Below are 24,611 nucleotides of genomic sequence, written 5' to 3' on the forward strand. Positions count from 1 at the left end.
AAAGTATCGAAAAGGAACACGAGTTATCTCCCTCGATTAAAAAAATATAACATGCATTAAACTTAAATGTAGGTTAACAAATGCATAAAGATAATCGTGATCCTTTAATAGAAAATCACATATTTTGAAGGTAAATATTTTTTTTTAATGTTTGCTGTTTATTTGGTAATACTGGGGTAGAAATGAGCCATGCCTGCAGGTGGTTGAAAAATCATGCTTTACTATATTATTGATATATCGATATACGATTAAATTAAATTTTAAAATCTAACCCAAAAAAATGTAAAATTAATAAGACTTATTTACTTAAATTAAATATTTTACTTTATAAATATTCAGGATGTATATTTTTATTTTCAATATCATTTTATCTTTTTATCCTATCAACCCGTTAAAAATTCATTCAAATTTTAAAAGTGGCTTAATCGCTCATATTACAAAGCAGTTCCGGAGCTCTTGACCCCAACAGATAAATGATTTTTAAAAGTTTATGCCCTTTTCTTATATAAAACCTGGGAATCCACCAATGCAAATCAGAAATCCAGGAAATGAAAAAAAAAACGCATCATAAAAATACATAGTTTACATAAAAATCATTATTTTATGAGATTGAACTATGCAATAAACTTTACGTCAAGGTGAAAAGTGAAGACCCTTCTGACAAAGGCAGACCAATAAAAACATGGATAGAGGACACTATCAGCTCCCATGTACTGGGGAAGATTCGAACAGAACTTCTAATTGAAAGCTATGGGTCATTTTTCTCACCGTATGCTGTAGGAATTGTACATTTGAGATCAGAGATAATTGGGGGTTTTATCAGGCATTATATAGTCAAACTTCATTATTTTGAACTATATGGAACAGCTTAAAAACTTTGAGGTATTCGAGATATCGAGGGTAAAATACATAGGAAGTAAGTGGTTAGGACTTACCAATCACCTCGACATTTCCATTGTATTCGAGATATCAGTGTTCGAGATATCGAAGTTCAACTGTATATTTATTTTGGGGTAGGGGTGGGGCAAAAAATAAAATCAAAGGCCTGAAGGGCCACAATGGCGTCGAGTTAAAGTTAATTTGAAGAGTAAAAACCTAAATAATTTTTTTAACAAGTGAAAAGCTGTCAATGTGACAGCAAACCGGGTTTTCTTTCATGTGAACTGTATCCATAATCAATGTCAACCCATATCCAGTGAAATAAAGTACCCCATATGCAATATTTTGCTAAAAAAGACTTAGTTCAAAAGCTGGTATTTTTTTCATGAATAACTAGAAATAAAAATCCTAGAAATATGCACACCTCTGATACATGTACAATTAATCTGCAAAAGAACAACTTTTTATCTATAAAACTGTAGGAATAGTTATCCGTACAATGAGGTTACCCTATATGCAATATTTTGCTAAAAATTGACTAACTTCAAAAGCTGGTATTTTTTTTCACAAATTATCAGTAATCAAAATCCTAGCAATATGCACACCTCTGATATATGTATAATTGATCTGCAAAAGAACAACTTCTTATCTTGAAAACTGTAAGAGGAGTTATCCGTACAATGAGGGTACGCTATATGCAATATTTTGCCAAAAAATGACTAAATTCAAAAGCTGGTATTTTTTTCATAAATTATCGGTAACCAAAATCCTAGCATTAAGCACACCTCTGATATATAGCCTATGTATAACTGATCTGCAAAAGAAAAATTTCCTATCTTGAGAACTGTAGGAGGAGTTATCCGTACAATGAGGGTACCCTATATGCAATATTTTGCCAAAAATGACTAAGTTCAAAAGCTGGTATTTTTTTTCTTAAATTATCGAAAATCAAAATCCCAGCAATATGCATACCTCTGATATATGTTTAATTGATCTGCAAAAGAACAACTTCTTATTTTGAAAACTGTAGGAGGACTCATCCGTACAATGAGGGTACTCTTTATGCAATATTTTGCCAAAAAAGCTGGTATTTTTTTCATAAATTATCGAAAATAAAAAAGAAATTAAAAAAAAATACATTAGTCAACTTTAAACAAAAATAGAAAATGTTATTTATCACATAACTTATAAAATTACAATTCATTACAAATTTGCTCACCTAATTCTTAAAAAGTTTTGAATTTCAATTGACAATTTAAGTTTATAGAAATATCTTAGGAGTTAAAAAATTTTTAGATTTTTTTTCTCTATTTATATGGAAATAAATATTAAAATTATTATTGTGTTTAATTCTATATATTGTATACTGCTGATAACCACTCTGTCTCTTATTATCAATTTCATCTAAAATTCACAAGGGTCCAAATGACACGGGCCGAAAAGATCAGGGGTAGATAAAAGAGAGCACCCATTCACGTTGTTTACAAAGTGAAAGTAGTTCACTAGTTGGTTTAAAATAACGTTTGGTTGTAGATGTACTTATCGCTCGATTAGGAAGTTTTGTTTCTACAAGATCAAACATTTGTGCATTGTCAATTTTCGATATGGATACAAAATAATCTATTTTGCAGGCTAGTACATTTCATAACCAAATTGAGTATGTAAGCCCAGCTATCGCATGTATCTCGGTGCTAGTGTATTCATCCGCTGAAACCGAGACATATTGTTTTCAATAAAATGTGAACATTTTTAAAGACGGCAACTATTTCGAATCTGCAAACTTGTTTTGTTGACGTACAGTTCTGCCCGAAATTGAATTATGTCATCTATTTTTCTTCAAACACATACGAAAACTTTGCACTCATTTGAGTTGTTTGGCTCCTAAAAATGTAACTTCCGGACGTACGATCCCTAGATGGCTTTCGAGCTTCGCTCGACGCCATAATAAAATTATATAACTTTATTGCACATTTACATGCCATGACTAGTCATATTCCTAAAGATAGTGTATGAAAAAAATAGAACTTATTCTAATGACAAGGTCGTTGATGATTTATATGAGCATATCTCTAGTTAATCAATGTTGGCTAGGATAACCAAGTTAGCCTTGTCTTGAATTTAAGTTTATTAGCACTGTTGTGTAGATAGACCTTCAGTTCAGTTCAGAATGTTTTGTTTGTAGAATTTATGATCTATGGATATTCTCAGATTCATATATTGAGTTATTTAATATTACTTTGCAGAGTATATTCCTGCTCTTGGATATTTCTATTGACCACTTTGATACCATTACAGAGAACCTATCTTTAGATGGTAAACGGGCATCGATCCATTACACCAAAACTTATGATATCCTGAAACCAAAAGTCAGATCCGAGATCATAATGTTTTACATGGCTACAATTCAGATGTATAACTTCCTTTTCCCTTTCAAGTGACTCTTGAACCTGCTGGGTTGCAGTGATTGTCTAATGAAGGAAAAGCAACCCAGTGGCATGTTAGTGATAGAAACATGTAGCTTTAGTTACATAAATTGAGAACTACTTTGTTTGCAATAATATTGTATTTAAAAAGACAAAAATTCAAGGATGCAGCTTTTAATATAATGAACAGCATTCACAACAACTTTAAATTTTGGATCTGATCATTATTGATGCTCTCTTTAAAGCACGGAAATCATTTCCGAATGTGTACCAGTGGATACTAATCGCAGTGACTTTAGCCGATTTTAGATAAGGTCCATTAAGATGAGCATAGACACACGCCTTAAACCACCATCCTCCTTGATAACTGAGGCCACAATTTTTATTCCATGTGTCATTGTCTTGGTCTCCGGAAGAAAACTTCATACCGTTATGATATGCGAGACTATCACCTGGAATATATCTCTTATATTTAAATTTTGATAGATAGTTTGCATTTTTGACCTAAAAATTGCAATATGAAACTCAGATTAATCTGATAACTATTGTATATACTAACCCGCCGTTCCGCTGTATCCCCCGACAGATAACTTGTATTTTTCAGACTCACTTCCCACAGTAAACCTGGAATATTTGGCGTATGCCTTTTCACCCGAAAACTTTTGTAGGTCCACTCGTAACTCTTGCTTAGTTTTTGACGTGAGCAAGTGAATATCTTCATTTCCTAGCAAATATAAAAGTTTCATGGATCATCTCGCTCAACTTGACAACAATGACTAAGTGTGACTAAAAAATTTTCATGGAATCAACATGGTTCATAACGGATTGCTGTTTGTAGCTACTATTCAGCTATGACAAAATGTTATGTGAATATAGTATATTTTAAAGTAATTGTGTACACAAAAGCTGTTTTATATTATAAATCAGTTGTTTTAACTTACTAACACGAAATGGGCGGCATATTTAATCCCTATATCATGTTCGCTAGACTTAACACCTTGCGCAAATACAAGTGCTCTTTCGACTAGAGATTCTTTTGTTTTGTGAATCAAATTTAAATTATAAGAAGAATCTCAATAATCACATAAAAACATTTTATCACACGTTCTCACCTAGCCAATATTCTCCTTGTGGTTTTCCAAATCCGTCCTTGTAGGTCTGCCAAGATCGAGAAAAGTTTACAGACCCATCCATACGTCTTTGAATTACCTGCAAGACAACAAACGATACTAATAAAATATTATATTGGAATATTATAGTACAATTCTCACATCGGAAGATTAGCTCTGGAAGACTTTTAAAAGTGGTTTAATGCATTATCAATGTTTGATGTAACAAAGTAGCAAATGACCAATATAAAAGAAGCATGATATAAAATAACCAATTTGGGAGAGGGCGGTCTAAGTTTTGGAACTTGTGTCCAATCCCAATTGTATTTTTGTACGATATAAATATGTTCAAATCAAATAACCAATAAACGATTTGTACCGATGTTTTGTTGGTTGTTCAAGTGTGAATGAGGATGATAACAAAAATAAACGACCTTAAGGAGGCTGGATGGTCAACAAATTAACCATCAGATCTAATGAAAGTTTTAAAATATTATTTGCGAAGCTATTTAAAACAATTATTAAGTGAAGAAAAGTTCCATATATCTTTACTTTTCAATTTTGGTATTTTCCTAAATCTTTATATAGAGCTCTTCTTCTAAAGGAGACCAATAGAGTCTTAAAATGGACATGACCATTGAGACCACAACGATGGTCTGTTGGAGTAATTTCAGAGAACTGGTAAGTTTTAGAAGGTTATTTAATGTGTAAGGTATGGAACCATCGCAAAAATATTGAAGTAAATGAAATAAACCAGTAAAGACTCACTGTCCACCCTCCGCCGTCCGTGGTCATGTCACAGTACACCAACTTTTTGGTCTTCATATCCGGGTATATCGTGTACACACCGTCTCTTCCTTTTGTGTTGGGTATTGCTTTAAGAATGGATGCACAATCTCTTTGCTTTTGTAGCTCTTTAATTGTGCAGAAAAATTCAGTAAAGAATGTGCCAAATGAACTAAGGTGAAAAAAGTGATTGAAAAAATATATTATAGGTAGGATATTTTGAGAACTTGGACCTCAGAATTTACACTGAGTAATTTATGAAAGTCGTATTAACGAAGATAAAAATGTACTTACTGAGAAACTTGTTGAGGTGTTTCCCGGTCAGTCTATAGTGAGAGGTGAGAGATACATCCACAGTGACGGGGGTATCCACTTTGAAGGACGAGTTCAAGTGTTTCCAGTTCCATGGAGTCAACTCAAGGAAAGACTCTACATTGCCTGAAAGAGGGGAAAGTAAAACAGTTGTTATATTCAAATACTAATTTAAAAAATCCAGCATTTACTATCGTGTTATTTTTTCAGTCCGCATCAACAAATAGTTATTGTTTTATGCGTTTTTGCAGAATAAACTCTTTTGTCTGAACAGATTCACAGAATATTTACCCTCACGTCTTTGTTGGTTTAACAAATCTTCTGTGGTCGAAGAGTTGCAAAACTTGACGACAAGATAGCAACTAATACGTTATCGTGTTTTTTTTTCCTTTATTTTGTTATACATACAATTACAATTTTTTGGCCGTTGACAATACCAAAAATGTAATGGATTTATTACTATTTGTCCACGGAAATATTTAGAGCTATCAGATCTCACAGAGTGTTAGGCAAAATTTTCTTGACGATTGATTAACCCATTTATATTTGTAAAACTTGTATATGTCAGCAATACACACATGTTATGTTCGAATTTTTTTTATTTTTCTTTCAATATCTAAATAACATTTTCTACAAGTGATTAATTATGATGCTTACCTTTGACTTTGGGGTGAGGTTTCATAGACATAACGACAACAAAATAAATGCATAAAAAGAGCAAACTGTAAAATCTACACCGAACCATAGTGTTCACTTCGTTTCCCATCTAGGGGAAAGTTTTCAATATATATGTATATTTGTAGATAATTAAAATGAAATATGATATGTGTTTCGTGAGAAAAAAGGAAATATGTAGGTTCTATAGCGTGTAATAACGGATGTTGACAAACCCTGTTATACATAAGCTCCTTGCATGTGTTGTCTTCCCCGAATAATCAGCTGCATGAAATGAAACTTACCATGGATATTGAAATGGAAATATTATGTATCACATTACTGAATATGATTAAGAAGCTTGAAAGATATTCCTGATGTTGCGGTTCCGGCCATTTTGTCCATGAGTGTCGCTTTTACATGCTAATGACCAACTAAACATCAAAAATGAAGATATCGCTCATGAATATCATAAAAATATATTAATGATAATGATAATTTTGATTTTGCTTTTATGTTCCCGACTAGTTTTTTTATTTATTGTTTTTATTCTACAATGTTACAAATTCAAATATACTTATACAAGCTATTTATTTATTGATTATTTTATTTATTCAGATTATTTAATTATTGAATCAGATGATTTAATAAATTCAACTTTGTTCAAAAACCTATTCAAGTCGATAGAATTTTTTTGAAATGAAATCAATAATTAAAGCTCTTGGGTTTAATATTACAAATGCCACACTCATTTATAATTGCATATCAAGGGTTTAATTTTGTATATAAGAATTGATAACTAATTAGATTCAGAGAGAAAAGAGATAGAGAAATAGGGGGCCTCTCTAAATATTATGTATATAGTATTTGTTTCCGACTTAAAACTTGGAAGCTATTTATACATGTACATGTATATTTAGTTTTTTTAACTTAAAAGATGAACGTCTTTAAGTTTGTTATCGCCTTTTAACCATCGCGTTTTTTTGTCCCTTATTAAGTACATATATCTTGTTTAAAATGACTCATCCAAGTAATACATTTTACAAGCTAAATGTACCTAACATACCTCAAGGAACCTCTGATTGACCATTGACACTTCAATGATAACATGTATAACAAATAAATGCGAGATTTTTTCTCGCTTGTAACTTGACAACTTGCATTCAAATTTTGGATGAGCATATGAAATACACTAAAAAAGCACTCTAAACATTTAAACTGACCAAAAATAGAAAACATTTTGCTTGAATCGGGACCATTCCCCCCTTTCAAAAAGTTGTGGCGTACATACTCAGAGTATCTCGTGGCGTCCATCTTTTTCAATGACGAACAATATTAGAATATAATCATAGATTTGAAATTCACTGATTTAAATAAAGACTTATTCAGGTGTAAAATTATTAATAGCCCTATGTGATCAAGAGGAAAAAAAGACCCAATAGTACCCATCATTTCTCTATATTTTGTGTTAAATACTCTGTTCCTAGTATTGAACCGTTTAAAGCCATTTAGCTATCTAAGATTAGTGAACACTGTCTCGTTTGTCTACTGTAGGGAGATGACTCAATAAATGTTTAGAAATAAATAATATCAACTCTATTCTAACTTTTATTAGATAGTATTTCATAAATTGTATTACATTTATATTATATGTGCTTACCTTAATCAATTATTCGCAAATTTTATTACCTTTGGTATCTCTGGATGTATATTTAAAAATATTGAATATTAATATTGTGTTGTTTTAATGCAATATTGGCCTAAATCAAATTCTCGTCCTTCGCCTTACCTTAAGAAACCCAGTTACTGAAATGGTTCTCAAAGAACATAAAAGAAATTTAGTGATTCATATTGGGTATCATTTTGATATTTATATAAAGGACACCCAGAACTGTCAAACGCACAGCCTATTATGTGATATCTTTAGTTTCGGATATAGTTCAATCGGTGTGGCTTTTTTTACCAGAATCTGCAGGCACATAGCAATGAACCGAGACAACAAAACCAACGCACGTCAGAGGTCCAAGAAATGAAAAACAAAACAAAAAACTCCAGAAAACCCATCATGGGAACATTCTTTTTAAACATAAAATATGATCATTTATTATTTGATAAGTTTGAATAACGCAATGAATTTTACATGAAGGTGAATAGAGAAGACCCTCCTGACAAAAAAAACAATGAAAACATGCATAGAGATTAGCTTGCATATGGGTCATTTTTCTCACCAAATGCTGTAGGAATTGTGTGTTTGAAATCAGAGGTAAATTGTGGTTTTCTCAGGCATTATATTGTAAAGCTACATTACCTTGAACTAGATACGACTGTTTAAAAACCTTGAGGTATTCGAGATATTGAGGATAAAATACTTAAAAAGTAAGTGTTCGGATCTTACCAATCATTTCGACATATTTATTGTATTCAAGATATCAGTGTTTGAGATATCGAAGTTCAGCTGTATATTTATTTGGGGTGGGGCAAAAATAATAAACTTATTGCAAATTTTCAAGCCTTGACCAGTAATATTCTAAAAGATAGTCCTTGGAAAAAATATTAGAATCAATTCTTATGACGAGGTCATTGGTGCTTTGTATGAGCACATCTCTAGTAAACCAATGTTGGCTAGGATAACAAAGTTAGCCTTGTCTTGAATATAAATTTATTAGCACTGTAGTGTAGGTAGACCTTCAGTTCACAGATTGTTTTTTGTGTGTAGAATTTATGATTTATGAATATTTACAGAATAATTTATTGATTTATTTGATATTATTTTGCAGATTATGTTCCTGTTCTTGGATATTTCTATTGACTACTTTGATGTAATCACAGAGAATTCGTCTTAGATGGTAGACAGGCGTCTATACCTTACACTTAAACTTATCATATTCTGAAACCAAAGGACAGATCCGCGATCATGGACATCATGTTTTACATAGCTGCAGTTCAGACCTATAACTTCCTTTTCCCTTTTTAAGCGACCCAAGCTTTGAACCTGCTAGGTTGCAGTGAAGAACACACTGGGTCAGCGATATGTTTTTGTTAGAAATATCCAACTTATAATTGTGCGGTACATAAATGGAGCTAGTGTGTCTTGAAGAAAAAGACTTCTTTTCCCACTTGTTTAGTTAATCGACTAGGGTTTAATAATCTCTGAAAACATTTCATTTATAATAAGATGAATCTCTTGAGAGAACTACTTTGATATGCAACAACATTGTATATAAAACGACGAAAACTCGAGAATGTTATATTTCTTTTAATTATTGCGTGAACAACAACTTTAAATTTTGGATCTGATCATCATCGATGCTCTCTTTAAAGCACGGTGTTCATTTCCCAATGCATACCAATTTATACTAAGTGTAGTGTGTTTCGCTGATTTTTGATAAGGTCCATTGAGAAAAGCATGGTAACAAATGTTAAACCACCATCCTCCTTGATATTCCGCGGCACAGTCCTTTTTCGCATTGTCATTGTCTTGGTCTCTGGTAGAAAAGTTCATCCCATTCTGGTATTCGAGACTATCCCCTGGAATATATTTCGTATATTTTTATTTTTGATTTATTTTCTTAAAACTTAAATTCGCAATTTGAAACTGAGATTAAACTAATAATTATTGCACATACTCACCCGCCGTTCCGCTGTATCCCCCCACAGTTAACTTGTATTTCTGAGACTCACTCCCAACGGTAAACGTGGAATACTTGGCGTAAGCCTTTTCACCTGAAAACTTTTGCAAGTCCACGCGTAACTCTTGGCTAGTTCTTTCTGTGAGTAAGTGAATATTTTCATTTCCTAGAAAATATACAAGAGTTCCATAGCCTACCTTGCTAACTTGCATAGTAATGTCCAAGTGTGAATAAAATAGTTATCATGAAATCATCTGTGTATAATTGTGGATTTTTGTATGTAGCTATTTTCAACACGACTACTAGGGATCCTTTGTTTTTAACATCAACATGTAAAGGAATATTTGATTTATCAAATTAATCTCAGTAATCACGTGCAAACACCATATCAAATGCTGTTACCTAGCCAATATTCTCCTTGTGGTTTTCCAAATCCGTTTTTATATGTTTGCCAAGATCGATAAAAATCCACAGAACCATCCATTCGTCTTTGAATTACCTGCAAGACAACACTAAAATTATAATTGGAAATCATTGTATAATTCTAACAAAAGAAAGCTCTAGAAGACTTTTCAAAGTAGTTAAACAATTGCATTATCAATCTGTGTTACTGATACGGGTTGTTTTTATGTTCAACATTAAGAGAGGATTGTAGTTTGACATAACCATTTGTACCAATATTGACTGGTTTTTCGAGTGAGAATGAGGACGATTACAAAAATTAACGGGTTTATGTTAACCACAACGATGGCCTTTTACAGTAATTCTAGAGAATCAGTAAGTTTTAGAAAGTTATAAACGTGTAAGGTATGGAAACATATTGAAATAAAGAAAAAAACGAGAAAAGACTCACGGTCCACCCTCCGCCGTCCGTGGTCATGTCACAGTACACCAACTTCTTGGTCTTCATATCCGGGTATATCGTGTACACACCGTTTCTTCCTTTTGTGTTGGGTATCGTTTTTAAAATGGAGGCACAATCTTTTTGCTTTTTTAGTCCTGTAAGTTTTTTTAGTCCTGTAAGTATAAATAACAAGTTATCATCTACGTAACTGTAAGTGTATTTTCCTGTCCCTGCATGTGTCCTAAATTCGATGTTTAATTTTCAGTATTGTAATTTTTATTTATTTATACAATGTACTTTCAAAAGTTGAAATACCGTTGATGAATTATCTGATTAAAGACCATTTTAATACGCCTCCTTAAGGGGACATGATCACGATGTTGTTCAAATTTTGCTTTTCTGTTTTTATTTACAATGCTTTAGGAATGCATTTCTTGTCAAAAGCATTTGACCGCGTTTGGCATAAAGGTTTATTGTTTAACAGTTACCTTGTAAATAGAAAACAAAAGGTACTGTATCAAGAAGTGTTGTCGTCTACTAAGTCTATTAATCCTGGAGTGCCTCAAGGCTCTGTCCTTGGTCCATTGTTATTTTTTCATCTATGTAAATGATATTGCAGATACATCTAACATGTTAACATTTTGTGGACGATAAAAGCCTTCAACATGCTGCAATCAATGTACGCAATATGGAATCTTAATTTAATCATAAGATTAGTCTAGGAAATGGCTTTTAAGTTTCAATTCTTAAAAAGCTAAGGCTGTTTATTTTAATAATAAATCTAATACAGTAACCCCTACGTTCAAATTTCAAGGATGTGATTTAAAATTCGTATCAACCCATAAACACTTTGTTGTTATATTTTCTGAGGACCTTTCCTGGTCATCTTCTATAAATTCTATTACAGCAAATGCTCAAAAGAAATTGAAATTAATGGGAAAAAAACTTTACAGAAAATCACAGTCACAATTAAATACTTCATTTATAAGGCCTCAGTTAGAATATACATCTGATGTATGGGAAGGATGTTCTATTACTGATTCTGACAAAGAAGATGGGTGGATAAGGCGTGTAAAATGCCCACACACGGTCGGACAGGCTAGAATAAATCTAAAGTGTTTTTTTAAATCATTTAAAACAATATGTATTTAACGAATCATTGATTTTTAACCTATAGGTATGCTCAATACTTGCAATATGTTGACTCAAACAGGCGTATACGTATCAAAACCTGCAAATACTGTCATTTGTTAGAACTTCAAGGCATTTTCTTTTATAGAGTGGGTCTGTGCTCCATATTTTTCTCATAGTGTAATTAAGGTCTATTGGAAAACAAACCGATCACAATCAACAAAAACGTAAAGAGATGACCCACTATACATTAAAAATATCATTTTGTATGCCAACAATTGAACGTTTTGAAAAAATAATACAAGTCCGGTAGTTCGTGACCAAAAGCACATATAATATTTAAAAAGCCCACTTAGTTGTGTCTCAAATGGTTCAGTGGTTAGAGTACCTGGCATAAGAGGGAATGGACAGAATATGTAAAAGAAAAGGAGTTTCACAACATGGCTTTTCTTGCAGACTTTTGTGTAAAATATGAAAATCAATCTATAGTTTTTAGTACATGTACTGTTAAAATATTTTACAAATAACTGCTACACAAATTGTTTTAACATCCTGTATCAAATAGTTTTTGGAAAGAAAAATTTAATATTGATGATTCTGATGTATTTTTCAAAAGATGGGGTACATTATTGGAGTCTTATAAACCACCTGAAATTATTGAATTAGATTTTAAGATGTATCACAATGCAATATTTACATATGAAAAATTATTTAAAATCGGCAAAACAGAATCAAATTGTTGTCCAATTTGCTCATTACAAAATGAAGATATTATACATTTATTTATTGGCTGTAATGAACTACATGAATTTATAAACAAATTTGTTGTGTATCATTTAGAAACATTATTCAAAGATGTAGATGTAAATATTTTCAATACTTTAAGATTTGATGAGATGTTTTTCTCATCATTGTCAACGGGTATAAAAAATGTAAATACATTTTTTGTAAATTTCTTTTTTTCAATATGTAGATTAAGTATATACAAACGACGACAACTGTTTATCAAAAGTCAACAGAAGATGGATGTTACTAATTTTTGTAAATACATGTTAAGACAATTTATTTCATATAATCATTACCAATTGTGTATCAAGGAAAACAGAAGAAATATTTTCTCCAAATTATTTTTGAACAGAAATCCTCTAGTTAAAAAAACGGAGGGTGTGTTGATATTTATTTTTTAATACTTGTCCTTTTGTATAAATTCATTTGTTTATTAGACATTGCTGTTTTTAAGAATTGATATGTACAGTGTGTATTATGTTGAATATCAATAAAAGATAAAAAAAAAAAAAAAAAAAAAAGAGTACCTGGCATAAGATAAGCTTATATATCTTGGGTTTTTATGTAACGTGTTCGATACCACCAAAATTTCCGACAATATTTTTTTTTCTTTTTTTTTTTTTGTAAAAAATATTAATAACTGACTATAGTTAGAAATTTTGCTTTTGCAAACTTGTATTATGATATATCTGAATAGATTTAATTGGGGGAAAATAAATTCAAAATTGTATTTCACTACTAAACCGAATGGGCATTTGCGCCATCTTATTCCCCCAACTTCTTTAAAAAATTACAATTGATTGCAGCAAGAATTGTTACGGGTTTACCTATTTTTGCTTCTCGGGAATCTCTATACTTTGAAACGGGGTGGGTAACGCATTATAATAGAAGGAAAATATCAAGGCTAAAAACAATGATTGAAATTGACCAAATCATTTTACCCAGTTATGTGATGGATATTTTTCCAAAAAAGCGTGCTACTGTACATGTTTCTAACTATACTACCTGAAATGCACAGAATTACTCTATACCAAAATGTCATTTCGAATTATATGAATCTTCGTTTGTTCCTACTGTTGTTGATGAATGGAATTCGCTTTCAATGGATGTCTGTGAAAGTGACTGTATTCGCATTTTAAAAGAAAAAATACAAGTTTCTGTAATAAATGAAAATGTACTTACTTGTTTAATCTGACCTATTTCTGTTTTTTACATATGGTGTTAGACATTTGAATATAAACATACTTAACTTCGACACAACTGTGCATTAAATAATGATTTATTTTGATGTAATATTATTAACAATCCACTCTGTTCGTGTGGAAAGCTAGAGGATTTACCATTATTTTTCACATGTAATGAATATAAAGATGCTAGAAATGTCCTATTAAATGCAATTTTTCATATTGTTAATCTAGTCAATACTAATGTTTTACTTTGGGGTGACAGTGCAATAATTAAGTGACAATGAAAACACTTATTTATTTACATTAGTTTTTGATTATATTTAAAACACTGAAAGATGTCACTGATCATAAAACTGCTTGTACACCATTGTTGATTATATACATGTCAATTGCACAAATGTTAACCGCCATTTTATCCACTGACCTTTATTTATGCTGTGTACACATATATTGTAGTATATCTTTGTATTGGGAGAGGGCGGTCTAAGTTATGTAACTTGTGTCCACTCCCAATTGTACTTCTGTTCAATAAAAATATGTTCAAATCAAATCAATACATTTCCAATAATCAAATGAAATTTGAGAGTCATTCGTAGAGTTATAAGCAAGATACAGGGCTCACAGTTTTCTGTCATGTAAACAAGGCTCGGGCCATGTTGTTGTTAACATAGGTTCAATATACCAGTAAAAAGTCTTTTTCAAACGTTTCAAGCGTTTAACACATTCATTTTAAGGTCTAAAACTGGAAGTTTCCCTTCAACATTCATTTAAGAAAAGCTTATGTTACAGGGAAAAATCATAAGTTCTGTTACTTGCTTATAACCCAACAAATGAATCTCAAATTTTGGTTGCCTATTTAAAACATGCCTTACTGAAGCATTTTAAACAATAAAATCGGGAAAATAACTTTTGACCCAAATCGTGACTATACCCCTTTAAAGCGGCTGGTCTAAACTAGCTGGATTATATGGGGACATTGACTAAATTCATGATATATAAAATTAGAGATATATGATGTACTGACTGAGAAACTTGTTGAGGTGTTTTCCGGTCAGTCTGTAGTGAGAAGTTAGGGACACATCCACAGTGACGGGGGAATCCACTTTGAGTGATGTGTTAATGTGTTTCCAGGTCCATTGGGTCAACTCAAGCAGAGATTCCACGTTGCCTGAAAGAGGGAAAATCATAATTATACGGATTTATACCATTAATAATTATTTTAATTTTGAGAACATGTATTTATATATAACTTTAAAAGTATCTTTTGAATAAATTATTTTAAAACAAACACTTCCAAGATGTTTGGTCTAATTTTCGGGCTTATACATCAAACAAACTAGTTCTTTGTGAAAGTTAAAAACTTATTTAACCAATTTATAATCACAGAAAAAAACAACTTTTTGATAATTTAGATAGTTAAAGTTAAAAATGATTTTTGTAGATTGCACAAAAATTCAATGCACACCTGCAATGGAAGTGTAAACAGACAGTCTGTTTAGCTTCATTCCTAAAGTATTTTATTATACATGTATTTGAAGTCGCAATGAATTTACTGGCGTCGTTTACAAACTTCAATAGAGTGAAAGAAATGCACTCATTGGTTTATTTTAATTTACCGAAATGCTTTCAAATGTTTATTTACATGTATATTATTGTTGGCAAATGCCAGTGTCTAATAATTATAAATAGACATGAGCGAATCTTTAAAGGAAGGGGCAAATTGAACAAATATTCTTTTAAATATTCATTAAATCATCTTTCTTTTTCATTCAATTTGAGTTTTGAGTTTATCTTATTTATAAAAAAAATTGTCTCAAATGATTGAGGAAAATAATGCATCGTTCATCAATATACATATTCGCAATTAACTATTGCTTTACAGCGGAAAAAAATCTGCTCTACAATCCGATCAAGTATAGCTTAAAAACTGTAAATTTTATGATTAAATTTAAATAGAATATTTTTAAATATAGAAAACTTATCCATACCCTTGATAATGGAATGAGGCTCTAAAGCAATCCCTATTACAAAATAATCGACCAAGCAAACAATAAAGAACATACTCGCAAAAGAACCCATGATGGCGTTCTTACTTTCAATGGATAAAACATTTCTGATTGCCTTTATATACATTTACATGTTCATGTAGATATCGCGTGACTATTAAAATGAAATAGGATATGTTTATTCCGTGACAATGGAATAACTTGGTGTATTGATATAGAGACAGCCATATTGCCATCCGTCCTAGTCCTTTTGCATTGGTCTTGTAATTATAACCAAGTTCCCTCAGAATGAGAACCAATGCAAAGCATTTTTTGGTAGCATTATTGAAAAAATATATATAGTTTACATGAATGTATAGTTATTTTCACATTCAATGCAAATTTCCACGTATCGTAGGGGGGGGGGGTGTATGATTTATGATTTAAGGACAGAGTTAGATATTTAATACAGTCTCATTCCCACATCGGGCACGTATAATATGGGGGGGGGGGGGGGCGCTGCTATCTTTCCAATTTTATTATCTTTACTGAAAACAAACATTTTTTTCAAATGAGCAACATTGCTCAAATTATAGGGTATATTAAGAAAATTATCATTACATCGAAGAATTAAAGGTGTTATCCCCCATCACGGATTATGATTTTGAAAATTGGCAACATTATATAAAGAATATAGGGGAATAAGCCGAGGCCTAAACCCACTTAAGTCCATATGAAAAACCAACAATTTTTTCTTACAAATATTAATTTTGTTACATTTATTAAGCATATGTAATCATTTACATTCAGTATTGCTAAAACCTTTAAAAATTGACTTCAAATATAAATGATATGATTAAAACATCAAAATATGAGTAAATAAGCAACAAAATACTAATAAAATCGGACTATAGTTCAAACTATAGTTTTTTATGTACTGGGTCATCATACCAATTTTTTAAGAACGTATAGTGATAATTGTCCTGCAATGAATGCAAATGATTTGAGAACGTCAACTGCGCAAAGTATTTTTACAGTAAGATAGAAAGAGCAATTGCAACTTCAAATGAGACGCGGTCTTAAATGTAGTCTGGACGCCCTATATTCTTGTGTCGAAGAAGACAGCGATACTAGTCAAATGGTTGATAATTTCAGTGAAAAAAATAGCCATGTGTTAGGAAAGTACTGTACTTGCAAAAGAAGAGGTAAAAAAGCATCTACAAACCTTACAACTAACGAGGACAAACCATGGTTCAACCAAAAAGTTAAAAACTTATATTCTCGATATTTAACTGCTTTAGAAAATTACAACAGTTACAGTGACAAGAAAAACTACGATAGTTTTACGAAATCAAAACGCAAATACAAAAGTCTTCAAAAGAAAGTAAAAAACCAATACAGGAGACAACAGGGAGACATGGTTCAACAATTGAAGAAAAACAACCGAAACCAATTTTTCAAACACTTTAGCAAACGAAATACATCACCCTCAAAATTCTCGCTTACACAGTTTTTCGAACATTTCCGGAATCTTGCGCAAAATTCTTCTACTTAACTATTTTCAATAGTAAATTATATTGACACTGACTGTCCCTTATTTGATAGTTTAGAAAAGGAAATTACAACAAAGAAATCAGAAGTTTGTATTCACAAACTTAAAACAAACAAAAGCGCAGGAAATGACCAGCTAATTAACGAATATTTTTCCGAATATTGTGACTTAATCCTTCCAATACTCGTTCGTCTCTTTAACAAAATTCTTTATTCTGGAGTATTCCCCTCGTCTTGGTCAAAAGCTATCATTATCCCAATACATGAAAAAGGAAATATTATTGACCCCAATAATTACAGAGGCATCAGTATTACTAGCAGCCTAGGAAAACTTTTCACATCGATCCTCAACGAGCGAGTAATGCAGTGGAACCGGTATGAGGATATCATCACGGTCGCACAGTTTGGTTTTCAGGCTGGTCGCTCTACTACAGACACAATATTTGCCTTACATAGCTTAATAACAGAAAAGTTAATTAAGTATTTCATCACCTGTTAGATGATATCCGTAAGGTATATTTGAATTTTAACTGATAACTTATTATTGTGAAATTAATAAAAAAAACTACTTTCATTTTCGATAAACAAGCCCAAAATAGCAAAAATGAGAGTAAGGTGGTGGACACACTGTGGCGGATCAAAGTCAGGGGTAGTTTGCATCAAAATATATGCTTTCAATGAAATAATATCTAATGATAATCATTACGTACACAGTGAATATATTTATTAGGAACTTACCTGAATTACACATAGAAGTTAAGATTTGACAAAGGTTGAATAAATGAAATAAAGCAATTCGTTTCTTGAGTGAGCATTTTAGTTTTAATCATGGATAGAAGCTAGCGAAGAAGCGCGACCTCTAGCGAAGGAATGGAATGGAACTTGCCAGAACGGGGTAACCAAGAACGCGGTTTGGCTAATTAACGTCTTGGCGAAAAGTGTAGGACCGTTTCATAATGCATCGCATGTAGATATTTTTACCGTGGATGGGACTAATAGAATCATTCATTATTACGAGTGTGGGATAGTGAAATTCCACCGAGGGGACAAGATTCACTGTCTAGGACGAGGCTTTGCCGAGTCCTAGACCGTGAATCTTGGCCCCGAGGTGGAATTTCACTATCCCACACGAGTTTATAATGAATTATTATTTTTCTCGCATTATATTAGCTTAAAAAATGATGTTTGACAACTTTCTGTTGTGTCGTTCAAAAGATTACTTTCGGTTTATCCCTTCGCGTGCTTCAAATAATGCAAGTTATAAATGAAAGCATATGACAGTTTTTTCAATTAAAATATGAAAAATTGTAATTAATTATGCAACACAATTACTTAATGGATAATCTCAATGCATTGTTTTGCATTTCCCTACAGCAGACAACGTTTGGCGTAGTAATACACAGTGTAAGACAGAAAAATCTCACACTGCTGTCTCACACCGGACAAACCGATCTCACACCGGTGATAATGCGAGAAATCTTTGGTTTATACAAAAAAGTTAATAAATAAAATGGAAAAAATTGATGCGATTTTAGTTTTGATCGAAATAATTTATTTTCCAGCACGGGCTGTTCAGGAACGCTGATTGACGAAATTTACACAATGTCGGAAAGAGTAAACGGTTAATGACAATGAAAATGACAACTTTGGTATTAAAAAAATGCAAATAAATATGCATACGCTAGCGTTTTGTTGAAATTTCATATATTTTAATACCACGACAGATTGGCAGTAAACTGTCTACATTGTGTTATCAACCGGGAAGTTAAATTGGGGGGGGGGGGGGGTACCCTCCCCAATATTTTTTTCAAAACAGTCTTTTATCTGAACTTCACATTTTGGACAGGGATAAAAATATTGGTGAAATTTGACCTAAATAACGTCCTAAAACCCAATCACTGGTTTAAAAAAATTATAGTAATCATTTTCCACTCAGCTGCGACAAAAAGAATTAAGACCATGTTCATGTATATATCATATCTTATTCAGTTTAAATTGTTCATCCCTTTTCTAGGTATCCAGCTATGCAGTGTATTATTTTTTTATTTCAATTTTAAAGAATAGGTTAGGAAAACTATAAAGAAAAAATTCAGACATAATATATACGGAAAAAGATGACTCAACATTATTGCATTATGTCATCTAGTTATGGCATAAATTAGTAAAATTCGGCATCACTGGAAAATTCCTCCGAATCCTTAGATCACTTTATGTCGACGTGAGAGCCTCCGTCAGAAGTGCCAGTGAAATATCCAAAGAATTTACAGTCAACACTGGGCTACTACAGGGTGAAGTTTTGTCGCCAATTCTTTTTAACATGTATATAAACGATCTAGAAAATCAGTAAAAATTGTCAGCCCGTCGAACTAAAAGAGTTAAACCTGTTTGTTTTAATGTTTGCAGACGACACCGTTATATTCGCGAATTCACCAGATGAGCTCCAAACTACTCTAAAGTCCTTACACGAATATGTTACTTTATGGAACTTAACTGTTAACACCGATAAAACCAAAACATTAGTATCTAGAAAAGGAGGATCCATTGACCATTCCTGGACATACAACAATGGAATTTTGGAAAACGTTGATTCCTTTAATTATTTAGGATTTTGTTTGAATTATAACAGCAAATTTAATACAACTCAAAAGAAACTAGCAGAATAGGACAGAAAGGCACTTTTTTGATTAAACCGAAATTTTCAGAAATTTGAATTTAACGCAGAAACCCGGTGTCAACTATTCGATATATGTTTTGTAGTGTAATTTCATATGGAAGTGAGATCTGGGGTTTTCATAAATCACCAGAAATTGAGCGTTTACATCTTTCATTTTGTAAGGATGTTCTTGGTGTTAGACGTGATGTAATGATATGATATATATTGAATTTGGTCGACGTCCGCTAATTTTACAAAGAAAATTATGAAATACTGGTGTAAATTATTAGAAAAAAAAATTGTATTTTAAAATCGTCTTACAATTACTTACGAAATAGTGCTGAGAATTGTGCAGCTTCTGGTGTCATTTGGGCAAGAGACGTAAAAAATGAGTTGTTTCACGTGGGTCTGAGAGAATTCTGGATTGGGCAGCAGTCACTTGATCCTGGCCAGTTTTTACATATATACGAGAATATAATTGTTGATATTTTCATGCAAGAAAGCAATGCTGTTATGGAAAATTCTTCAAAGTGTATTTTATTCAAATATCTTGCACAACACAATTGCTCGAAAATCCAATCATACCTAACAAAACCAATCCAGAATAATCTTAAGACACATATTTCTTGCATAAGACCGTCTTCATATTGCTTAATATTGAAACAGGAAGATAACAAGGTAAAAGCAGGCAGGCTCGATTATGTGATGTTTGTTATACTCAACAAATCGAAGACGAGGTTCATTTTATTCTTCAATGTCCAAAATATTATAATTTACGAAAAAAAATATTTAAGCGAGTACTATTATAAGTCTCCAAGTACATTTAAATTACTTCAGTTGTTGGGCTCGGATCACGTATCTACCTTGCTTGGTCTTGCTAAATATATTAAATGTGCTTTATTAATCCGTAATTATTAATTCAAATTGCATGAAACTCATTCAATGTATTTAAGAAACATATTCTCTCGTGTGTTAACATGTGTTATAAATTTATACTATGCCTTTAGTTATGTGTGGAAGTGTAGAACACTTGATCAGGGGTTTCACCCCCATTTTAGACTCTAAAGAGTCTAATGTTTATATTATTTTGTAATATGTGAGTTATTGTAAACTGATGGGTTGTATTGCCCAAGGTTGAATTTCTGAATGAATAATAACAATATACTGATAAAACATGTAAATGTTTTTTTTCGATTTTTCAAAATAATGGTACTAACACCCATTCTATGGTAAAAAGCAAGTTTTCTTCCTTCAATTTTCAAGATGATCATCATATGGCCAAGACCGAATTATGTTTGCACAATACTATATTGAGTATGTAATTTAAATGGATTAAAACATGTGATTCAGTGGTGTAGCGGTTGGGGTCTTGAAACGTATCTATGTGGAAGTAGGTTTCGATACTAATGAATGGTAATGTACAAATTTTCTAAATCTTTGTTAAATTTGTTTAAATTCAAAAAGCTCATTTGATGTAAAGAAAGTAAAAATTGCGTAGTTTTCTAGTTAACTGCTAAAAAGTTTTCTTTAGTTTTATTTTTTAAAATAAACAAATTACTTTCATTGTTGATGCGGTCAAATTATGAACTTAAAGACATAATACTCAGTATTTGAATTCTTAATTCTATGTACACGACATAATAAATTCTCTGGAGATATGTAAGCACAGGATACAGATATTCTACTGAATGCGTGATTGTCATTTGGAACATACAAGTGAAAGGGTTGTGGCACATGCCTCGGCTTAGCCTTCCAGGTTCTTTCTGGGTATTTAATATATGTTTGGATTTACCTTAACTTACCGCCAACCCCGTCCCGACAACCCCACTCCGCGGATTAGATCATATATTATAGGAAATTTTGCTTATTAAAATTAAAACATAGGTAATCACAGATTACAAAGCTCACCGAGACGAGACATCACCCTTATGAGACTTTACCTTTATGAGACCACCTTTATCATATTAAATGAAAATCATACTTTATGATCTTGGATATTCATAGATTCTGTTTTGACACAATATCGTATATCATCTGTTAAAAAATTGTATGATAATCATATGTTCATATGTTAATCAAAACAATAATATAAAATTAAATATTGCATCCTATCATATTTACACATATATCATATAATACAATAAAATACCATAATAAACAATGATGAGATATGATATTGTAACATATGATAGGACATTGTATTGTGTTATACGTAATTGTATTTGATCACATAATATAATATCATAATATATAAAACAATATAGTATTATATTAAAATATCATATTAGATAAAACATCATAACATTAAAACAAATGATATTATATTGTATAATATAGTATGATATTGTATGATACTGTATCATTTTTGATACATAATATGATATTGTATCATATGATACAATATTATGTGATATAGTAAAATATCATAATACAATATCATATTATACATATTGTATCATATGATACAATAATATATTTTACAATATCATACAAAACAATTTCATGTGATGTGAAAATATATCATATTATAAACCAATATCATATTATACTATATTGTATGATATGATATCATAAAATATTAAAGTATTATATTTTACAATTTCATGTGATATAATTCTATATTACAGAAACTAATATCATATACAATATCGTATGATACAATATTATAGAATATACAATATTGTATAATAGGATACAATATTATATTTTGCAATATCTTATGTAATAGTATCATGTGATAAAATAATAAATTAATAATACAATATAATATTACACAATATTGTATCATAATATACAATACTATACATGACGATATCACGATACATTATCATAACATAAAATATCAAAAAAATTGATATAATATCATATCGTATCATAGAACTTTTTTTAATATTACATATTATGATATTATATTGTATCATATTAAACAATATTGTTTCATACTATACAATACTATATCATCGGAATCATGTTATATCATTTATCAACAAACACATCTATCTATCGAGCAGGTTTGAGTGAGGTAGGAGATTTCTTTAGCATCCTTGATAATGGAGATCAGGCTCTGCATCTGAAGCAACCTCTGCGTTTCATTTAAAATATAGTCAAATCAACTATGCAAGCTATAAAACATGTGACCTGTTAAAAAAAACTAAACATTATCCAGCATCCGAAACCTATGGCTCAGATTCAGCATTCAAGCCTGTCAGGTGCATCAGTATACATAAGACACATTTCCATGCAAGTTTGGTGAAGTTCAGACCAGTAATAACTAAGATATCATCATCAGAGGGCACTAGCAATTTAAACCTTAACCTGCTCCATCATCCGCTCCATCATCAGATTCAACATCCATGCCTGTCAGGTGCATCTGTATCATAAGACACACCATCCATTCAAGTTTGGTGAAGTTAGGACCTGTAATAACTAAGATATATTTTTTAGCATCCTTGATAATGGAGATCAAGCTCTGCAACTGAAGCTTCCTCTGTGATTCATTCATATTACAGTTTAATCAACTATGCGAGTTTGAAATAGTACTATTATCTATTAAACATGTGACCTGTTCCATAAAACTTAACCATATCCAGCATCTGAAACCTATGGCTCAGACTCAGCATTCAAGCCTGTCAGGTGCATCAGTATCATAAGACTGGAAGTCTGGTGAAGTTAGGCCAAATAATAACTAAGATATAATCATCAGAGGGCACCTGTTTCAAAAACTTTTACCAGCTCCAAAAACCTTAACCTCCTCCAGCATCCGAAACCTATGGCTCAGATTCAGCATTCAAGCCTGTCTGGTGCATTAGTATCATAAGATGCACCATCCATGGAAGTCTGGTGAAGTTAGGACAAGTAGTAACTAAGATATAATCATCAGAGGGCACCTGCAACAAAAACTTTAACCAGCTCTAAAAACCTTAACCTCCTTCAGCATCTTTAACCTATAGCTCAGATTCAGCACCCAAGCCTGCCTGGTGCATCAGTATTATAAGACACACCATCCATGCAAGTTTGGTGAAGTACGGACCAGCAGTAACTTAGATATTGTTATCAAAGGGCACCTGCAACAAAAACTTTAACCTGCTCCAAAAACCTTAACCTCCTCCAGCATCCGAAACCTTTAGCTCAGATTCAGCACTCAAGCCTATCGGGTGCATCAGTATCATAAGACACACCATTCATGCAAGTTTGGTGATAAACGGACCTGCAGTAACTTAGATATTGCTATCAAAGGGCACCTACAACAAAAACTTTAACCTGGTCCAACAACCTTAACCTCCTCCAGCATCTGAAATTTAGGACTCAGATTCAGCATCCAAGTCTTTCAAGTCCATAAGTAGGTCCAGATGCATCATCCATGCAAGTTTGGTGAAGATAGGACAAGTAATAGCTTAGATACAGGACCTGCAACAAAAACTTTAACCAGGTCCGGACGCCGACGCCGACGCCGACACCGACGCCGACGCCGAGGGTATAGCATAAGCTCCCCCTGACTTCGTCTCGGTGAGCTAAAAAGATTAGGTTAAAATAATTAAAGGGTACTACTGGGTTCATTACTTTCTAAATACACCAAAAACAGAAGGAAGCTATACATGTATGACTCGAACATAAACGTTTTGCATACAATCCATATATTGATAATAGTTTGAAGTCCCAATCAATCGATATCTTGATTCTTG

General features: G+C 31.9%; 2 protein-coding genes across 3 annotated transcripts; both read right to left on the bottom strand.

Annotated features, from left to right (window-relative positions):
* Positions 1 to 3,491: 3,491 nt before the first annotated feature.
* LOC117689844 (microfibril-associated glycoprotein 4-like) lies at positions 3,492 to 6,334 on the bottom strand. The gene is made up of 6 exons (XM_066067836.1): positions 6,167 to 6,334; positions 5,492 to 5,635; positions 5,180 to 5,325; positions 4,415 to 4,511; positions 3,862 to 4,026; positions 3,492 to 3,754 (listed from the first exon to the last, which is right to left on the bottom strand). Exons 1-6 carry the CDS (start codon positions 6,273 to 6,275, stop codon positions 3,507 to 3,509), a joined length of 909 nt encoding a protein of 302 aa, XP_065923908.1. The 5' UTR covers positions 6,276 to 6,334; the 3' UTR covers positions 3,492 to 3,506.
* A 3,084-nt stretch (positions 6,335 to 9,418) lies between these two features.
* LOC117689847 (ryncolin-1-like) lies at positions 9,419 to 15,822 on the bottom strand. 2 transcript variants are annotated; one of them, XM_066067838.1, is made up of 6 exons: positions 15,729 to 15,822; positions 14,765 to 14,908; positions 10,646 to 10,791; positions 10,195 to 10,291; positions 9,794 to 9,958; positions 9,419 to 9,691 (listed from the first exon to the last, which is right to left on the bottom strand). In XM_066067838.1, exons 1-6 carry the CDS (start codon positions 15,817 to 15,819, stop codon positions 9,444 to 9,446), a joined length of 891 nt encoding a protein of 296 aa, XP_065923910.1. In that variant the 5' UTR covers positions 15,820 to 15,822; the 3' UTR covers positions 9,419 to 9,443. The 2 variants fall into 2 exon arrangements, with proteins under 2 accessions (XP_065923910.1, XP_065923909.1); XM_066067837.1 differs by having other exon boundaries at positions 10,646 to 10,809.
* Between the last annotated feature and the right edge of the window lie 8,789 nt (positions 15,823 to 24,611).

The sequence above is a fragment of the Magallana gigas genome, chromosome 8, assembly GCF_963853765.1.
Source record: "Magallana gigas chromosome 8, xbMagGiga1.1, whole genome shotgun sequence".
Taxonomy (NCBI): domain Eukaryota; kingdom Metazoa; phylum Mollusca; class Bivalvia; order Ostreida; family Ostreidae; genus Magallana; species Magallana gigas.